The sequence below is a fragment of the Hemibagrus wyckioides genome, linkage group LG16 (assembly GCF_019097595.1).
Source record: "Hemibagrus wyckioides isolate EC202008001 linkage group LG16, SWU_Hwy_1.0, whole genome shotgun sequence".
Taxonomy (NCBI): domain Eukaryota; kingdom Metazoa; phylum Chordata; class Actinopteri; order Siluriformes; family Bagridae; genus Hemibagrus; species Hemibagrus wyckioides.
This window is the reverse complement of record NC_080725.1, coordinates 17,035,077-17,054,605: the sequence shown is the minus strand read 5'-3', so window position 1 is coordinate 17,054,605 and position 19,529 is coordinate 17,035,077. Positions and strand designations below refer to the sequence as shown.

The 19,529-nt window shown below is 38.0% G+C and overlaps 1 protein-coding gene across 2 annotated transcripts in view; it reads left to right on the top strand.

The window, feature by feature from the left end:
* Positions 1-19,529, top strand: part of cntfr (ciliary neurotrophic factor receptor) — a 167,758-nt gene that overhangs the window by 53,474 nt on the left and 94,755 nt on the right. For both annotated transcript variants that reach the window (XM_058412770.1, XM_058412772.1), the window contains exon 2: positions 9,493-9,574. In XM_058412770.1, coding sequence (XP_058268753.1) covers positions 9,493-9,574 — 82 coding nt within the window. The remainder of the gene's footprint in view (positions 1-9,492; positions 9,575-19,529) is intronic.

Here is a 19,529-nt window from a genome sequence, read left to right as displayed (position 1 = left end):
TGTACTATGTGGTCAAAAAGTGCAATTGCACAACCAGGAAAGTTTAATCTTTAATTAGTGCTAGTTTCTGTCCTGCTAGCAATTTTAGATTAGTAGAATATTGAGAATGATTTGTTTACCCGGTTTTCTGGGAATGTTACTGGACATTTATAGTTTGAACTTTCAGAACCTTTAATTTCAACTAGTCAGAACTTTGTTTTTTTTTTTGGTCTAGTTGACATTCTCTGTGCTATTTGGCAGAAGATCATCACATCGATCATTTTAAATGGTGTCTTGTGTCCGGTTTCATTCCTGCTCCTAGGACAAGCTCCGAATCCTGCGAACCTCTGACCAGGATAAGGCGCTTCCTTTAGATGAATGAATGAAAACTCTCGCAAACATACTGAATGTATTATTCTATAAAAGTCATTTTTAACGGTTGCCAACAACACGTCCTTGAATATTATCTGCAGCAATTGGGCATATATGGAATATCCGTACCAAAGTGCGATATATGAGCTAAAGGCTGCTTTATACTTCTGTCACTATATTAGCCTCATTATCTCCTGCTGCTTCTTTTTCTTGACATTCCTTCTCTCCACCTCATGCCAGTGCCAGGAGAGTGCAAGTGCCCATGCTGATGGAATATTTCCCCAGCGTGTAATTTGGGGAGCTGGTGTGGCCATCCTGTAATGGATTGTATGCCTAATAGGCAATGAAAGGAGCAGGGAACTGGGAATAAAATCCTAATGACTCTGTCAGGGCCGTGACGAGGACCGATGTGCGCCAAAACCCGGTATCGCGGCCTCGGACGCCCCCTGGGTTTCTTTCTAATTCTGCAGGCTGACTGTATGTTACTCCTAACAGTTCTGACGCTGCCTCGTGAGATCGCTGGGATATTAGGCTTCGGAGTAGTTTTATCAACACTTATCCACTGAGGTTGAGCTGCAACCTGGAAAACATGCTACTATGCAAACAGAGCTTTGACAGAGCTGGGTACACACACGTAAGCCCAGTATATACATGCTGAGTCCTAAATATATATATAACACAGGTACAGTACTCAGATACAGTGTGAGCTAAGCACAAGAAGAGAATGTAGACCGAGTTATATACCATGTGTCTGGGTTTTCTAGGCATTAGCACTGTGGGAATGAGATGAGGGTAGTAGAGAGCACACACACACACACACACCGCTGTGTTGTTGACACCTGCACTCTGTGACTCACAGAAAACGCTCTGTGAGTGACAAAGTGGCAGCGTTGGCTTGCTTCAGGGAGAGCGCTGAGGTGAAAAGGTTCTCTGCATGTTAAAAGTCAAAATCATGTTCAAGGCTTGAGTATCTCTCTCTCTCTCTCTCACAGTTTGTCTCATCTTCCACAATATTCATATTTCGGTCAGGTTGCTGCTATATTGTGTTATTTTGAATTATAGTAGTGTAGTGCCGCATCCATACGGTGCAGTAATTTATTGGCTCCTGTTCGCTGGTTTGTCAGAAGAACAGATGTTGTCTTCCTGCAGAGGTGGCAGGCACGGGCACATTTAGCGTGCATGCCGCAGGGCATAGAGCCTGCCCCTGCGCCAGCCACGAAGCTGGAGCTCATCCGAGACTGACGCCTTAGCACTGCCACCCAGCTGTTAGCCCTGCTTTCACTTTCAGCTTTATTTATAGCCGATTTTCTACAAATAATTCAACAAGAAAGCCAGACAGATTGTTTGTTTGGTTGACATGGTTTTGAAGTTTATTAGGCACAGTCCAGTGGAATGAAGGATAGAGAGACTGGGTTGAATGTGTCGAACTCTGAATTATTCCAGAGGTGAGAGTTAAAAACATATCCTTCATGTTTACAGGGAAGAGGGGACAGGTCGTGTTTGGTGGTTTGCAGTTTCAGATCACATCATCTCTTCCTGTGAAAGTTGGTACTTTTTAGTGCACAAAAGTACCAGAGTCTCTCTCTCTCTCTCTCTCTCTCTCTCTCTCTCTCTAATGACTATCATATATTGTGTCAGGAAACGCTTTCTATGAAGCCCATATTCATAAATTGTTCTAACTGTGCTTAGAATTCTGTGTAAAATTTCATTATTGGGTACATCAGAGGTTAATTGAATACATTAAATTATCCCTCAATATAGTCAAGTAATAACACAATAATATGTATTCATTATGTATTAGTAAGTTATTTTGTAATATAATTATATTGAAATGCTTATTTTATTTCAAGTTTAATTATTTTTTAAAAAAATTTATTTTACTCTCTCTTAATTTTTCTTTATTTTATTCTTAGTTTAGGAGACTGGTCTTTCTGCATGCTGCCGGAACACTTTAATTTCCTCTTAGGATCGATAATCTTATCTGATTTGAATTGCAGATTACTTACAAAAAAAAAAACAAAAAAACAACAAAGATAATATGCAGCAATGACTTCACATAAACAACTCATATTTTACTTACTTACTTACTTACTTACTTACTTACTTACTTAATTTATTTATTTATTTATTTATTTATTTATTTATTTATTTATTTATTTATTTATTAGTTATTTCTGTTTTATTTTTATATTTTAAAGCACCCATGTACATTTATTTATTTGTTTGTTTAAATATTGCCACTTAATTTGTTAATTTTGACCACTATGATGTGCCTGAATCTATCTATCTATCTATCTATCTATCTATCTATCTATCTATCTATCTATCTATCTATCTATCTATCTAGAGTTATATGCTTGTAGTATTTTTAATTTCCCACAACATTTTTTTAATAATTTATTGTATTTATATTATTATATTGTCCATAGGCCGATTATTAGTTATAATAAGAGTTATATTATTAAAATAAATTTAAAATATATAATTTCTATCCTGGATAGGTATATATTTCTGTAAAGCTGCTCTGTGACAATGTTCAGTGTTAAAAACTGAACTGAACTGAACTCCCGTTTAACCACATGGCATTATAATGAACAGTAAAACCCTTGTTACAACTTAATTATCACTCATCACATGGTATTATATAGCGCATCATAGTAGCCCTTATAAAGCATTATTAGGGTTTCTAAAAAATGACTGGGACTCATTTGCAAGTTTAAAAGCACAATTTTATGCTCAGTTATAATGATTTATGAATACTGGCTATTACACAAAACTCTTACTCGTATTTTTCTGGGATAAAAGTGAGACTGTTTTTAGACTGCATGTCCGTGCATACTCACTCAAGATCCTGGCTTTTTAAATGCATTAATCTTTAGCACTTTCTTGGCTGGTAATTATGTAGTAAATAACTTGGTTATTTGTAATTGTTTTAAATTGCATAGGTGAATAGTATATAAACAGATATCTGGAATGACAAATGTTCAGCATCTTTAAAAGTTCCAGAGTTTTGTCTATAATATTTAGCGTGAAACACGGTGTACTCGCATGTTTTCTGATGGATTATTGGAAAAACTGTGTCGTCCTGAAAGAATGTTGTTTCTGGCCAGGTTTAGTGACCATTATATCTAGAGCAGCTACTCATTATTAATTAGCTCGAAAAAAGCAGGACTAGTTTAGCCCTCTGGCTAATGACAAATCAGTGAGGCATAACTCCTCTGGCGAAACATCAGATTAACATACTGCTGCCACAGTTATGGAATGAAAGACAGAAATAGAAATATAGAGACATTTTCATACACACATCAATCTGTAACAGATGCTAACCTCAGGCTAGAGAACTGAACATTATCATCATCGCAATCCATATATCACCCAGTCAGTGTCAAATAGCTTCTGTATGCTTGTGTTTTTTGCAGGAGCAAATCAAAATCAACCTCACAACGAGAACCGCTACAGTCTGCGCATCATGATGATGATGATGATCATCATCACGGTTCATATTCATTCTTCTGGCAACCTGTTTGAACACTTGAATTGGCTCTGGCTCCATTATTGCCTCCCGGTACACGGTAATAGCTTTTCAGCAGAAGGGCAGGATTCATAAACATTAGACAACGCTGGCGTATTGGTGTCATTTGGACATATTTTCCCCCCAACTCGCTGTGGAGGAAGAAATCTGGGCCTGTCTCCAAAAGAACGCACAAGCTGTCCAATCTGCATTCTGTTTACCAACACGCAGCTTTTCCAACACCGAACCCCCTCCTTTTTCTGACCATCAAAAGATTCATACATCTCAAGCTGCTATTCACAGCTTCATGTTCATTTTATTCTACACGTGCGCCAAACAGCACGATGATTATACACGTCCACACAAGCTTCGTTATACAGGGGAGAAAAAAAGCATCTTGTACGCATCCTGCTGGTGGGACGCTCGCTTATTTAGCCTCTCGGTAATGGGATGGGCTGCGTGGTGTGGTTAGCGCACCGGGTGGTCAGGGCTGAGTCTGAACCCCGACCAGGAAAAGCCCTATTCATGAAGGCTGTATTTTAAGGGCTTGGAGAAGCCGAGTAAATAAAAGTATTTCTGAGCTCCCATACAGAGTTCATGGCCATATGCGCTTTCCCATCAATAACTAATTTAGAGCAGACGCACGCAGGGTGAGCCAGAGTAAATACTCCAGAACATTGGGGTTCTCTGAGGCACACGGTAAAAAAGCAACATCATTAGATCAGTCAGAACGAGTAAACGAATGAATGAATTGGTTGTGAACGAGTCAGCCAAAAAGTCAGCATTTTGTCTTAAAACAGTCATAAAACATTTATTATCTCGCTCATTATTGCTGCAGAAATATTTAACACTCTGTCTCGGGTATTTAGGGATACTACTATCTCAGCCACAAATCGTTTTATGAATTTATCATAAGGAACTTCAGAGTTTAAATGCAGTGTGTATCGATCGCACAGGACCCGGTAGCACATAAATAACACAACTAGTGCAAAGCGACAGCTCATAAACCTCGTATATCTCTTTGCATTGACAGCGATAAGTTAAAGTACTCGCAGCATGCACTAGCAGAACACAGGAGGAACCTGGTCTCTGCCACCCACCAGCGCGCTCTGTTTGCTTTGGTTTGACACACTCAGCAGGGTCGAGAGGTCAGACCCCAGGACGTGACCTCTGTTTGGTTAGGTTGTGGAGCAGGTCCTGGCTTGTGTACGGAATTCAGATTGTTAAAACCCTCGTCTTCTCGCTAACCAAACACAGCTACGCATGCACGCATGCATGCTCACGCACGCTAGCTCACACTCGCACCTAAACACACATTTACCCAAACACTCAGAGTTGACAGGCTCTAAAAGAGACGCCCGGCTGACTGCCTATTGATAGCAACTATTTATTCATACGCAAACACCAATCCTGCAGCTCGAAGTCCACTCGTTAGGCAGGTCTTGACAGGACTGATGTTATCTTTCGCATACAATTAGGCACAAAGCAGAGAGGTCAGGTTTGTTGAATGCATGCAAGTAGGGCCCTGAGTCTGTGTAGCATGTCGGCTAATCTGAGAGATTTCTGATAATAAGCAAGTGAGGGGAAGATTTATTAAAAAAAAGCCAGGCTTTAATTAAAAAGAAAGAAAGAAAGAAAGAAAGAAAGAAAGAAAGAAAGAAAGAAAGAAAGAAAGAAAGAAAGAAAGTGCTATCAGGTGAGAAAAGTAAATAAATAAATAAATAAATATTTTATCAATGATATCTGACTTTAAACCTAAATCATTTTTTAAAAAGAGAAAGAAAGAAAGAAAGAAAGAAAGAAAGAAAGAAAGAAAGAAAGAAAGAAAGAAAGAAAGAAAGAAAGAAAACTTAATTGCCGATCCACTGACTTAGGGTATCACGTGAGAAAACTTAATTAATAAATAAATAAATAAATAAATAAATAAATAAATAAATAAGTAAGTAAGTAAGTAAGTAAGTAAGTAAGTAAGTAAGTAAGTAAATAAATAAATAAATAAATAAATAAATACAATTTTATCAATGATAGCTGACTTTAAACATAAACGATTTTTAAAAAAAAGAAAGAAAGAAAGAAAGAAAGAAAGCTTAGTTGCCAATCCACTGACTCAGGATATCAGGTGAGAATACTTAATGAATCAATCAATCAATAAATAAATAAATAAATAAATAAATAAATAATATTTTTTCAGTAAAAGTTGACTTTAAGCATTAAGCATTAAAAAAAGAAAAGAAAAATTAGAAAAATATAAATAAATAAATAAATAAATAAAAAAAAAAATAAAAAAAAACCCTGTCTCTTCTGTCTTTTTATGTTAGTCATCTAACTATTTCCTAGACATGCACCAAAACCTCACAACTCAATTTACATTAAACAAATGAGATACCTAACGGAGGATACCTTCAACTATTCCAATCTTTTTCCAAGAAGTGAAATAAACCACACACTAAAAGGAGCTTTGAAGATTCCTGTTGTTGTGTCAGTCATCGGCATAATGGGACTCTGGACTCTTGCTGCGATGGGATTCATCTTTTTCTTTTTTCGATACCTCGTCCCATCTCTCGTCAGGATTCAGCCTGGAATTTCCAATTTAAATGCAAATGGTACAGGACATCACAAAGAACCTGGGAAGAGAGAGAAAATCATTCTGCAGCCCTAATGAATTATATATTTTAATTAAGTGGTGAGGTGAAACGTCTAATCAGCACCATGGCCGTAAATAAAGAATGAATAAATAAAAATGGAAGAAGGTGACGGAAAATGAAACGGCACTCGATATGCAGGGGTTATTATAATATCTTCAGCGCCATGATGTGACTTTAAGAAAAGAAAAGATTCCGAGCTGTCAGATATCAAACTTATTTTCCCGGTGTTTAACAGGCTAAATGCTACGTACACGCAAGCGTGCAGGAGAATTCAAGAGCTGTGACAGAGAGATGCAATTTTAATTTCACTGCTGTCAATGCATTTTATTTCTGTAATGCTGGAAAAAAAACTGGTGTGTCAGTCATATGCTTCTCCTGACGCTTGCTTTAAACTTTTCCAGAGTAGAAAGATCTGCTTTTGAGCTGTGCTGTGATCATTGGGAAGTCAGGTTACGTTATCCAAATTTATCCATGCTATAAACGTTATTCATTAGAAATACTTCAGAATGGACAGGAGAAGAAATGACAGGTGAGAAAAGCCGGAGATAGATGCAGTAGTAGTGAGAATCTTTCAGCGTTTAGAACAACATGCTTAGTATCTCAAAATACAATCCTAACTAGCATGATTTAAGATGCTAATTAACATTATAATATATTCTACATTTTATATAATATCCTATATACTTGTATTTTCCAAAGAAAGAAAGAAAGAAAGAAAGAAAGAAAGAAAGAGAAGAACAGGGTGTATTGTATTGGACATGACTGAGAAGAAACTGTGGCTAACATTTGGTTCAAAATATAGAATAGTAGAATAAGCATTACAGAAAATGGATGGATGGATGGATGGAGGAATGGATGGATGGATGGATGGATGGATGGAGGAATGTATTGACTGGTGGATGGATGGATGGATGGATGGATGGATGGAAGGATGTATAGAAAGATGGATGGATGAACTTCGAGAGAGAGAAAAAGAAAGGCTGGTGAGGGAAGATCTGTTGAAGGACAAATGCTTCATGGACATTCTACAACATTGCATTGTAACTGAAATGATGGATGGATGGATGGATGGGTGGATGGAAGGATGTATAGAAAGATGGATGGATAGATGAAGTTTGAGAGAGAAAAAGAAAGGCTGGTGAGGGAAGATCTGTTGAAGGACAAATGCTTCATGGACATTCTACAACATTGCATTGTAACTGAAATGATGGCTGGATGGATGGATGGATGGATGGAGGAATGTATTGACGGATGGATGGATGGATGGATGTATAGAAAGATGGATGGATAGATGAACTTCGAGAGAGAGAAAAAGAAAGGCTGGTGAGGGAAGATCTGTTGAAGGACAAATGCTTCATGGACATTCTACAACATTGCATTGTAACTAAAATGATGGATGGATGGATAAATCTTTTTTTTTTTATCATGTGTTGAAACGCTAGCTTCTGGAAACATTATCAGGTTCTAGCATGATTTGTGCTGGTATGAATCTCACTGTAGTTTCTGAATTATTTATAAAAGTTGCTAAATAATATAATTGACAATAAAAGCCTGAATCATTTGCTGTTACGGTTTGTTAAAGCTAACTCACGCCATAAATAACGCTAATAAGCGCTTTAAGCATCGCCCGTTCTTACTCTTGTGTGAACTAAGTGTTAGTACACCTCGAGTTTATTGATTCATTTCATATGCACTCGACGAGAGACTCGCTATCTGTTTCTAATCTGCTGCAAATTTCCGTGCGATGAATCCTGAGTGAATCCAGTCTGGTGATAAAAGGCTAGCTTAGCAGGCAGACACATAAATTAAGCTATAATAAGTAGCAGACCAAAAGCCAAACATTCTCCATATTCACTGTGTGGACAGATAAAAGTACCGCACAAATATTATCTCTGCGCCACGCTCACTTAATCTGTTCGATGTCAGAGCTTAAGGAGAGTTTGTTCTTTTGCTGGTGGAAAAGCCCTCGTGAACTGGGGCTAGGCTACGCAAATACTGTTAGCATGTTAGCCCTTGTGGCATGTCATAATTTGCTGTTTTAATGAATGACTGCTTGATGGGATTCGGGAAAAGAACTGAAACAAGTGCATAAAAAAATAGTACTCGTCTTCTGCTTGCATTGCCTGCTGTGCGTAACGGGGGGGATTTTTTCATGTCTCAAATAGTGAAATATTGCACATCTGCTTCTGGAAAAAAAAAACCTCCTCGTGTTGTTTTAACTGTCGGGTCTTTTTAATGTTTGAATGGTCCATGCTTCGAGAGCTAGATTGATACCCAGGCCCTGGGAGGTGTTGTTCTTGGTCTGGGTTTTAATGCTCCATTTGGGGAGTGAGAGGGGAAACAAAAGGAGCTAAAGAGACAGAGAGAGAGAGAGGGGAAGAGAAGAGAAGAAGAGACCAAGGCTGAAAAGAAGGGATTGAAGTAGTTTGAGGAGGAGCGAGAATTTTGCATGTAGTACTGTATGTCCTTAAAAAATGACAGAGCCTGGCATTGTGCTCCTTCTCCTTCTCTTTCTTTTTTCCACCCTCCCTCTGTACCCTGAGGCCAGAGAGGTCCGAGGTTGAGGTCAGACTTCTTTCGGCTTCCGTCGGCCCTTTAAAGGCACGTGTGTGTGTGTGTGTGTGTGTGGAGTGAGTAAAGTGAGTGCTCCATGCAGACGCCGATTCTCCTGAGCAGCCTCTGTGAAACGAGAGAGAGAGAGAGAGAGAGAGGGAGAGAGAGAGAGAGAGAGAGGGAGGGAGAGAGGGGGGGGGTGAGTGATAATGTGAGGGAGGGAGGGTAGGAGGGAGGAAGAAAGGGAGGGAGGGAGGGAGGGAGGGAGAGCAGAGTAACGGCAGAGGATGAGGAGGCAGTCAGAGAGGAGAGTGAAAGGCACGGAGAGAGACAGAGGAAGCTCCTCATGTTGACTCGGCATCAGTGGTGCTGGGTTTTATTCCAGGCTGGCCGGAAGTTCACCGTTGCCCCTGTGTGTGTGTGTCTCTACAGATGGCCAACATTGTGACGTCGGTGTGCTATGTGGTGCTCGCAGCTGTGGTGGTGGTGTATGCCCAGAGACGTGGCCAGCAAGGTAAGACATCCTCATGTTCCCTTCCCTCAACTTCCTCAACCGTTTCCTGCTCGCATTTTCCTTTCCATTCTCCTTCTTGCCCTGTGGGTGGATCCAGACTTTTACAGCTTTTAGATATTGATCGCTTGAGATTCAGGACCGTGCTTGTTATTTTTCCGTTCTGATCTCACGTCTTTCTCTCCACATTAAACGACAACTTCAGCAGCGTGTTCTCGATCGATCAGTTCACGTGTGCATTATTACAGACAGGAAACACAAAACCGGAAACTTCCTGATGAGTGATGGACGTCTGAGCAGAGACGATAGTTCTAAATCATAGTCACTGTAACAGTAAAGTTTTCAGAGGACATAGATGTAAAAGCTTTTCTTAACAAGTCATTTTTCTTTAATAAAAGTGTGATAATATGACGACAAATTCCTTAGTTTTAAGCAGCATCTCTGAGATGTTATGACAGTGTTTGCACAGGGAAAACTCTCAGTATTCAGACTCTGTGCTATGCAGGTACTTAACACCTCTGAGGTTGCCAGATTTTTCATTAGTAGATATTTTGCGATGATTTTCTGAACTGCTGTATTTGAAGACAAGCATGTGCTTTCCTTTCAGCCTAAAAACATCTATCTATCTATCTATCTATCTATCTATCTATCTATCTATCTATCTATCTATCTATCTATCTATCTATCTATCTATCTATCTATAAAAGTAATGTATTATACTGTGAATACATTAAAGCCAGCTGTCATGAACAGGACATGGAAAGGATCCTAGTTCTGATAATCACATTAATGAATCACACACTGACTTCCATCCACATCTGTTTTTATAAAAGTCAATAACACAGTATTGGATACGGCGTATCCTATTTTCTTCACGGTGAACTAAGAATAGTCTAATATTTTGCAAGTGTGAATCTCAGGGAGGTGTGAAAAGCACTGCGTCCACTGTTGAGAGGCTTTTACTTTTTATTCCGTGTGCCTACATAAGTAAACCACACACATATTATATAAAGATACTAAAGATAGAAATTTGAGGCCAAGCATGTGCGTGCTTGGAATATGACATTGTGCCGATGTTTTGTTCTTTGCACTGTGTCCACTGTGTGTTTAATGGTCAAGCTGACCGGGCGTGAGGTGATATAGGACAGAATGGCTCATAATGATGACATAAGCAACCCTGTTTATGTAAAAGCTGTGCAAGTGTCACAATGAGCACACGGGTTTGTCGTTATGTCTGAGAGCTGCTTATTTAACTCCAGTATGAGTTACGCAAGTGAGATTTTTTTTTCCCTTTAACTGTTGAAATAAGAAGCTTCTTCTTTTATTCTTTTAAGTGTCTTTTTTTTCATGGTGTGTGTGTGTGTGTTAAGAATGGCCCATCACTAACCGTAACTGCAAACTGCATTCCTGCTTAACAAAAGCCTGAAATTTGAAACAGTTTGTAAAACAAAGGGAAGACCCCATTCTAGGTCTTCACACACACACACACACACACACACACACACACAGTGTTACAGAGATATGTCGTTTTTTAAACATCTACACATGTAGTACACAACATTTTGGATTAATTTTATCGCACAGTAAAGTGGTTATAAATGAAAGACAATTAAAATGCTGTAAATTCATAGGACTCTCCAAAAACACCCTCCTTACCCCACCCCCCCCTAGATAAAATGTATCTAGTTATTTCTTCCTAACTGAATTAGAGAGACTTATACTGGCATTCAGGCGATCGATTGCTGATGGGTCATTTGAGTGTCTCTATCTTATTTTATTTGAATGTCTCAGGCTAATTAGTTCTAGATACACAAATAAATCAATTTGCGAGACCTAATCGTTCCAGACTAATCAGTTTCTTTTAAACTGGCTCAACTCCGACTGTCATAGAGCTGTCACTGCACCGAGTCTGTCCAATGCTCTCATTCTGTCATCATCTCCCGAATTACTGCGATGGTCATCGCTCCCTTCGGCCCTGCTTACATCACCGCTGTGCTTCACCCTGGCATGACTGGTGTGATGATGTCACTGTCAGAGGACACTTTCACTTTGTCACGTCCTCATCAGCACCTCTCGGCATCCCAGCTGAGCAAAGTCAGACTTAATAAGGTTGGCTAGGAGGATAAATAAATAAATAAATAAATAAATAAATTAATAAATTAATAAATAAATTTAAAAAATTATATTATTTATTTAATTTATATTTTTCCCCATAAAAGCCTGAAAACAATTTCCACACATAGATTCTTTCTAGTTTTAACAAATCATATTTTAAGCAAGGTTTACACAGTATGATTCTTTTATTTTTATTTATTCAAATAAAAAAATTCATTTTACTAAATTTAACTAGCCTTTTTTAAATTATTATTATTATTATTATTATTATTATTATTATTATTATTATTATTATTATTATTATTATTATTTAACTTTTACTAATTGATTTATTAAATTTTATTTATACTAATTTATTTAAATGCTGCTCTAATTAAACAAGTTTTCCTCATTTAGTTAACACAAGAGAGCAGAAATGAATGCAATTTCACTAATCATTTATCATCAGCGCTGCTTAATAAAGCCAATCAGAAGCTGAACTCCAGTGGGTTATTAGATTTCTATCAGCCTTCCAAAAGACTAAACTGCCATAGCCAAACATGACTATTTACCTAACACACACACACACACACAAACTACACACCAGAATTAGAAACACAAACCTAATTACGGAATTACAAATCCTGGGTTAGAATAGAATAAACTATAACAGACTAGAATAACTGGATTAATCCCCAGAGAGAAATTAAGTGCTTTTTTTGTATGTTTGTTTATATAACTTTATTAATCCACTTTATTTGTTATCTTGTTTCACATTTACTTTATTTGTTTACTTTATTTGTTATCTTATTTCACATTCATTTTATTTGTTTACTTTATCTTGTTTCATGTTTAATTTTTTGTTTACTTTGTTTACTTAATTTGTTATCTTTTCACATTTACTTTACTTGTTTACTTTATTTATCTTGTATCATGTTTCATTTTTTGTTTACTTTATTTGTTATCTTGTTTGACATTTACTTTATTTGTTTACTTTATTTGTTATCCTGTGTCACGTTGATTTTATTTGTTTACTTTATTTGTTATCTTGTTTCACAACCATTTTATTTGTTTATTTAATTTGTTATCTTGTGTAATGTTTATATGTTTGTTTACTTTATTTGTTATCTTGTTTCATGTTCATATTTTTGTTTACTTTATTTATCTTGTTTGACATTTACTTTATTTGTTTACTTTATTTGTTATCTTGTTTCATGACCATTTTATTTGTTTACTTTATTTGTTATCTTGTTTAATGTTTATATTTTTGTTTACTTTATTTGTTATCTTGTTTCATATTTCATTTTTTGTTTACTTTATTTGTTTACTTTATTTGCTATCTTGTTTCATGTTTACTTTATTTGTTTACTTTATTTGCTGTCTTGTTTCACGTTTCACACTGCTCATACTTAAACAATTAATGCTTGCTGTTTATAGTCTGATGTTTGACAGTGTACATTCCTAAACCCCGGGTTAACGTTTTTATTTGCATGTTTGCGGTGTGAACAAACGTTTGGATAAAATATAGTGTTTGGCTTCTCTCACACTTTGACATCAGTGAGAAAAAATGATGCCATATAAGTTCTCCTCAGCTGTTTTGAGCCTCAAATTCAGAAAGCAGGGAATACATAGACAACACAAAACTTTTTTATTTAGTGTTTAAACAATGCCTAGGGATTCTGTGACAGTACAAAGCTGGACCTAGGCTATGAGGTCAGTTTCTGAGGCACATGCTGATCAGTTTCTGACTGCGTGTCTGCTGCTAAGCGTCTAGCTGTAACATTCTAACACCACATCCTTTCACAATGTACACTTGATCAAAATCAAAAAAACTTTTCATTACACAATAACCATAAAGCCAGCACAAACGTTATGCAAAACAAAACAAAACAAAACAAAAAAAAAACATAAATTCAGCTCTAAAACTTATAAATAATATTAAATAAATAATAGTAAATAATAGTAAATTTAACTGAGTAAAATAAGTCAAATTTACACTTTGGGTTTCGAAAATTTTAGTACAAGAGCATGTAAATAATTTTAATAATTATTTTTTTGTGTGTAAAAATCACAGGATTGTTTATAGCCACTGAATTGTTTATTTATTTATTGTTTGTTTGTTTATTTGTTTGTTTGTTTTTGTTTGGACTGGGCAGAATAATGTTGCACAATGTAAGATTAAAAAAAATATCTCATTTTACTTTAATATTATCAAGTTCATTAATTGAGGAAGCAAAAACCCGTGCTCCCAACTGAAAAACAAATCTCTAACACTCTAGAAAGGTTAGATCTAAAACCGTTAAGGTTTTCCTTTGAGACAAGCTGTTCTCTCTCTCTCTCTCTTTCTAATGGTCTAGTGCAGAATAATTATTTGACAGTAAGGCTGATCTTCACCTCTTAAAAAATACATCAAAAATAATATTCATATTTCTGCTCTCCAAGTATTCTTATTATCTGTTAATAAATGTAGATAATTTTTTACTTTTGTGGAACCAGTAAAAGCATCTAAGAAGATTTCACTAAGAAGTCCAGACTGTAGATTTACACAAACACTGTCACTTCAAGCGATCACACTTCCCCTAGATTTCTGAGCATTGGGGCATTTATTGAATGCAGCTTGGCTGATGCTGTACATCCATAACACTGCTTCAGCACTGATTGACAAGTGACACAGGATATATAATAGGAGTTATACAAGTTGTACCTGGACAATCTGAATTAGTTTCTTGTGCTTCTTGTTGATCGGCATAAATTACACAAACAAAAGACAGTTTTGTGTAGTTTGAATAAATAAGCTGTTTTTAATCATGCTTACTATTCTAAAAACACACACCAGTTCTAAATGCCCTTGCCTAGCTGTCTTAATAATAGTTTTGTGTCTGTGAAGGGACCCCATGCTAGGCTCGAGCATAATGGTTTCATCATAATATCTCTGAGTGATTTCCAATTTTCTTCAGTCCACCCTTTAATATCACATCAAGCTTTCACTGAATATTTGTATTAACAGGAATAAATCTATTAAAGGAGTTAAAAGGAGTTGTTCGTTTCTATTAAAACCTTTATCCGTACAGGTACGTGAGCGATTAGAGATTTCCGCCTGAAAATAAATATAATTAAAGGGCATGACAATCTTTCTTCAGCACAAACGATGTATGGAATTTATAGCGCCAGGTGTGAACGCATCTCTGGAGTCCATTTAACATTCGATCACCCATGATGCCAGGCGTGAACAGGGCCAAAGTCAGGAAACTTCCCAACCCCGATTCCACACATACACACAGCAGGTGCTGGAAGTGTTTGTGTGTGTGTGTGTGTGTGTGATGAAGGTGTGAGGTGATTGTTATAATCAACGCAAAACACAATCCACAAAGAGGTAACATGAGAACAAACGGTCAAGTATGTTAACGGAAATTCCGTCCACTCGACTAATTATCTGAGTGACCCGATGACACAGGCCACCGCCATTAAACCTTCAGCACGGCTCATCAATCACCCGCAGAGGTAAATAAACCAAGTCCCATCCTCACACACGATTCGCTCTCTGTGCTGTTTTCTCCGAACGAATAACCTAAAGACGCAGACCTTATAGACACAATTGACAATCAGAGTTTGTTCATTTATAAAATGAATGCTTACAGCTGCTGTCTGCTTTCATTCGTCTAATGACAAATCATCAAAACAGCCATCGCCATGCTCTGAGTGTGGGGGATGATTGATTTGCTCTTGCCTGGATATGTGAGTGTGTGTGTGTGTTTGTATATACAGAATTAGATTTGGAATGGCTGGGAGCTTAGTTGTACTTGAAGCAAGACATTTGTTTTTTTTTAGTTGTTCCTCTGCTTACAGGATGACAGCCATTAGTAAAATGAACTCATTTCACCAGAGAGTACTTTATAATCCGTTGTTCTGATTTAAAACTTCAAAACAACCGATGGAAAGTGTTGGCTTAGTGGTTAAGGCGTTGATCGGAAGGTTGTGGGGTCAAATCCAAGGTCCTGCACTGCTTTGTGTTGCATGAAATGATATACTCTGGATAAAAGTGTCTACCAAATGCTTATAGACTATACTTGTCATGAATGCATTAAATTTGTTTTCCTGTTTTATACAATTACTGTGTGTGTTTGTGTGGCAGTTCATACACCTTTGGGGGTTCGATTTCCATCTTCCACCTTGTGTGCATGGACTTTGCATGTGCTTCCTCATGCTTTGGGGGTTTTCATGTGGGTACTCTGGTTTCCTTCACTAGTCTAAAAAAAACACGCCTTGTATCCTGACTGGCATCTCTAAATTGTCCATAGTGTGAGTGTGTGTGTGCGCTCTAAGTTCCCTGGAATAGACTCCAGGCTCCATGTGACCCTGTGTAGAAAAAGCTGTACAGAAAATAGTTGGATGGATGAAGATGGACACAATTACTCAATTACAGTATACCCTTTTGGTGAAATTTTCTATCAACCACAAGGAATCAACAACCTCATCTTATAAACAAAGCCGCTCGGTTATTCTGTTAAAAGTGCAGAGAAACAGCTGCCACTTTGCTTCAAGCAACTAGTTACAGCACCTTAAGGTTAGTGGAAGATATTCTACATCATGCTAGTTGTTAAACCGAGAGCTCGAGGTTTTAACACACCGACCTACAATTGAACTTTGTATCATCTGGTGCAACTGGCTGCTGGTTTATACTGGTCTGCTTCATAAGGCAAGATTTAGGGATTGATGTAATCTCAATAATAGGTTAGTAAAAGAAATGAATTAGCCGTACAGATTAGGTCCCTTCGAGGTCACGCGAAATGTCAATGCAACTCAAGACGAAACTATTTAAAAGCGTGATTTAAATATTCCACTTTTTTTTTTTCAGCTAGTTTTAAAGGAGGTATCTGTATCTTTCTGGAAACTAGGCTCACGTTACATAAAGAAAGATCTACTTCTTTTAATTAAACGGCTGAGTTTGAGTCTGAGTGTTTTCACAGCCTAGAACTGTAAATGAATGCCATTTTAAGAGCCCGGGCTTTAATCGTCATTAAGCGTCGGAGAGCTGTATAGTGCTAATTCACTCACTTTTTCTTCAAGACTCTCCCTTCTCTCTCTTGATCTCTCGCTCGCTCACTTGCTCACTCACTCTCTCCATCAGGAGCAAGCAGACAAAGCCTCTTTTCATTCCATCAATCATTGCGCCGGGAGTCCAGACAAGCCCATCACTGGCATTTTAATTATTCATGAGCTCCTAAGTGCAAATGAGACACAATCTATCTGTGCACCCACTGTCCTGGCCACTTCCCATTCTGCTGAGCGCGGCACTGCTGCTGTCTTTAATCTACAGCTTATTTTAGCACGCGGTTCCTACAGACGTTCCGCTATTCCAGAACCTTGTTGTTGGGTTGTGTCGTAGCTGAGCTAATTGCAAAGTCCTCGAGAAGCTATGCTAGATTACACGAGCTCATGTGCAGCTATCAGAATATTAGATTTAGCTTATCCAAAGGTGTGAATAAGATTAGAGAAAAATGTCATCTTGGATGTTAATCCCTGGTCACACTTCTAGGGTGTTTTAAATGAAAAAAAAAAAACTTTTTGACATCTTTCCTACAGAGGATCAGGTGTGAATTCTGCCGCCGCAGCATGCTGCGAGGTGTGTGAGAGTTTGCTAACACTTACTTTCATGTACAGATGTTGTCAACAGCTGGAGCTTGCAGAGCGGTACTCTGCCTGGCGGTGGAAGGAAAGAAAACAGGTGTGACCCGACTTGTATAGCTAAAGGTCTCGTTATCAGGTAACGGGAAGGAACAGAACAAGAAAAAGAGAGAGGGAGAGAGAGGATGAGGAATTAAAAGTGAGGGAAATGGCACATTCAAGAAAAAGCAAGGGGGACAAAAAGTGTCAGGTGCATGAAATGATAACGCCGCCGGCAAAGTACGCAGACAGCACGTTTTCACTCCCGCTCTGAGTCACTCTCATTCTGCTTATTATATCTCGTGTCAAACTACAAAAAGCCAAAAGGACGTGCCTTCCTCCTCACAATCCTCTGAACGGCTGTTTACCACTGTCGATGTCGGAAAATAAACAGCATATGAATCATTCAAATGCACGTCTGTCGATACGTTTCCTTTTCCTGCGATGAATCAACATCATAGCTGCACTCTTCACCAACAGCTCACTATCCCAAACAAACACGTCTCCCTTGTTCATCATTAAACACATCTTTTCTTCATTTATTCCAATCGTGTTTATTGACTCAGCGGCCTACATGCGGATACTCTTCTGCTTTTTCGGTACTGTACCGTTTCGAGAAACTGGTCAGCATCAGATGTCTCCGTCTGTCTGTGAGTAAGACGTGGAGAATGAAAAACGATGAGGGATTGGGTGGAGAGATGGTTTTAGTGGGGGCCACAGCAGACAAGAGAAATATAGCCCATAATCTATTTACTATGCAAAATGTTTCATAATTGGAAACGTGGATTCCGCTTCCTGTGTCAATCTGATAGCATCGCTCCATGAACAGACCTCCGGAGTCTCGTCTACAAATCCCAGATGCTGTAGCATCGTGATTCCGATTCCGATCTCTCTCGAAAGCAGGAACATGATAGTCGGGTGGGCTTTACCGATAGATCCGGCTGCGGTGGTGTTCCTTCGACACAACCCGCCTGCTCTGAATCTTCCCCCCGAGCCTGTAAGACGTCTAATAAATTTGGCAACAAGATGGAGTACTTCACACAAGCTCTTCTGTGAAATAGATCTGTTTCTTTTCTGCCGATGGGCCAAACAACATGGCCAAGTGAGTCTCAAACAGACATGAGAATGTTTACTCGTGGAGGTCAGCACAGCAAATGTTGTCAGCTTGTGTGTACTCCAAGATCTTCTTAAAGATGTTACGCAAGGAGGCGCGAGTAAATTATGCTTCCAGGTCTGCTAATTCATCTAAGAATTCGAGGCAGCTTTGAACTCGGCTGCACTTTGTTGGACGGCAACGTGTTTTTGCTAGTTTTGCTCTTATATGCTGCTGTGGGTGGAGGGTGCAAAGACTAGCAACAGCTTGAGATGGTATGAAAACTTTAAAGGCCATTTGTTGTGAAACAAATAAGGGTTTAAAAGATTATATAATAAAGTAAATTGTGGCAATGAAGCACAGCTAGTGGGTTTTTAGTCATTGTATCACAAAAATATGGAGAATATGGCATTGAGCACAGTTTTAGCCCTTAAGTCCTAAAATTTCTTCCAAAATAGGATTTCTCTGCAGATTGTTGAACTTTAAATCCAGGAGTCGGAATATTGAATTTTTCCATACACATGCACAAGCAGTCTTTAAAAATTTTTAAGCAAAGATAATGGCAAGAATGGATATAGTTAGTAATTAAACTGCTATAGCTCACAGTTTCTCTGCAGCAAAAATACAGCTTTTTCATTTTCATAACAAAAGATGAGTTTGAGTTAATCAGCATTTAAAAATAATTGTGTTGAATTGCATTTATACAAAATCTCTCCGTTCCTTCAGTAAATTCAAGATACATATAATTGAATCAGTGTTTTTTTTTTCTGAAATATATCAGACTTTAGATGTTATATGGTTAAAACTCTCCCACTCACCCATCTTCTAATGCATAAAAATCTTCTCATTTTGAGGGGATTATTTTTCCCTCAATCTTCCCAATTTGGTGACCTGCCAATCACCAGCCAGCTCTTCCCTTTCATATGACAGTTAGAAAAGGAAAAGATGGACACATGCTTCCTTCAAGATGCCAAGCACATGTTTCAGCTACTGCATCACAGGGAATGTGGTTGATGTGGAAAGTGGTTAGGTTGCTGGACTCATGGTTGGAAGGCTGTGAATCCCACCATGGAACACCAAGCTGCCACTTCTGGGCCTTGAGCAAGG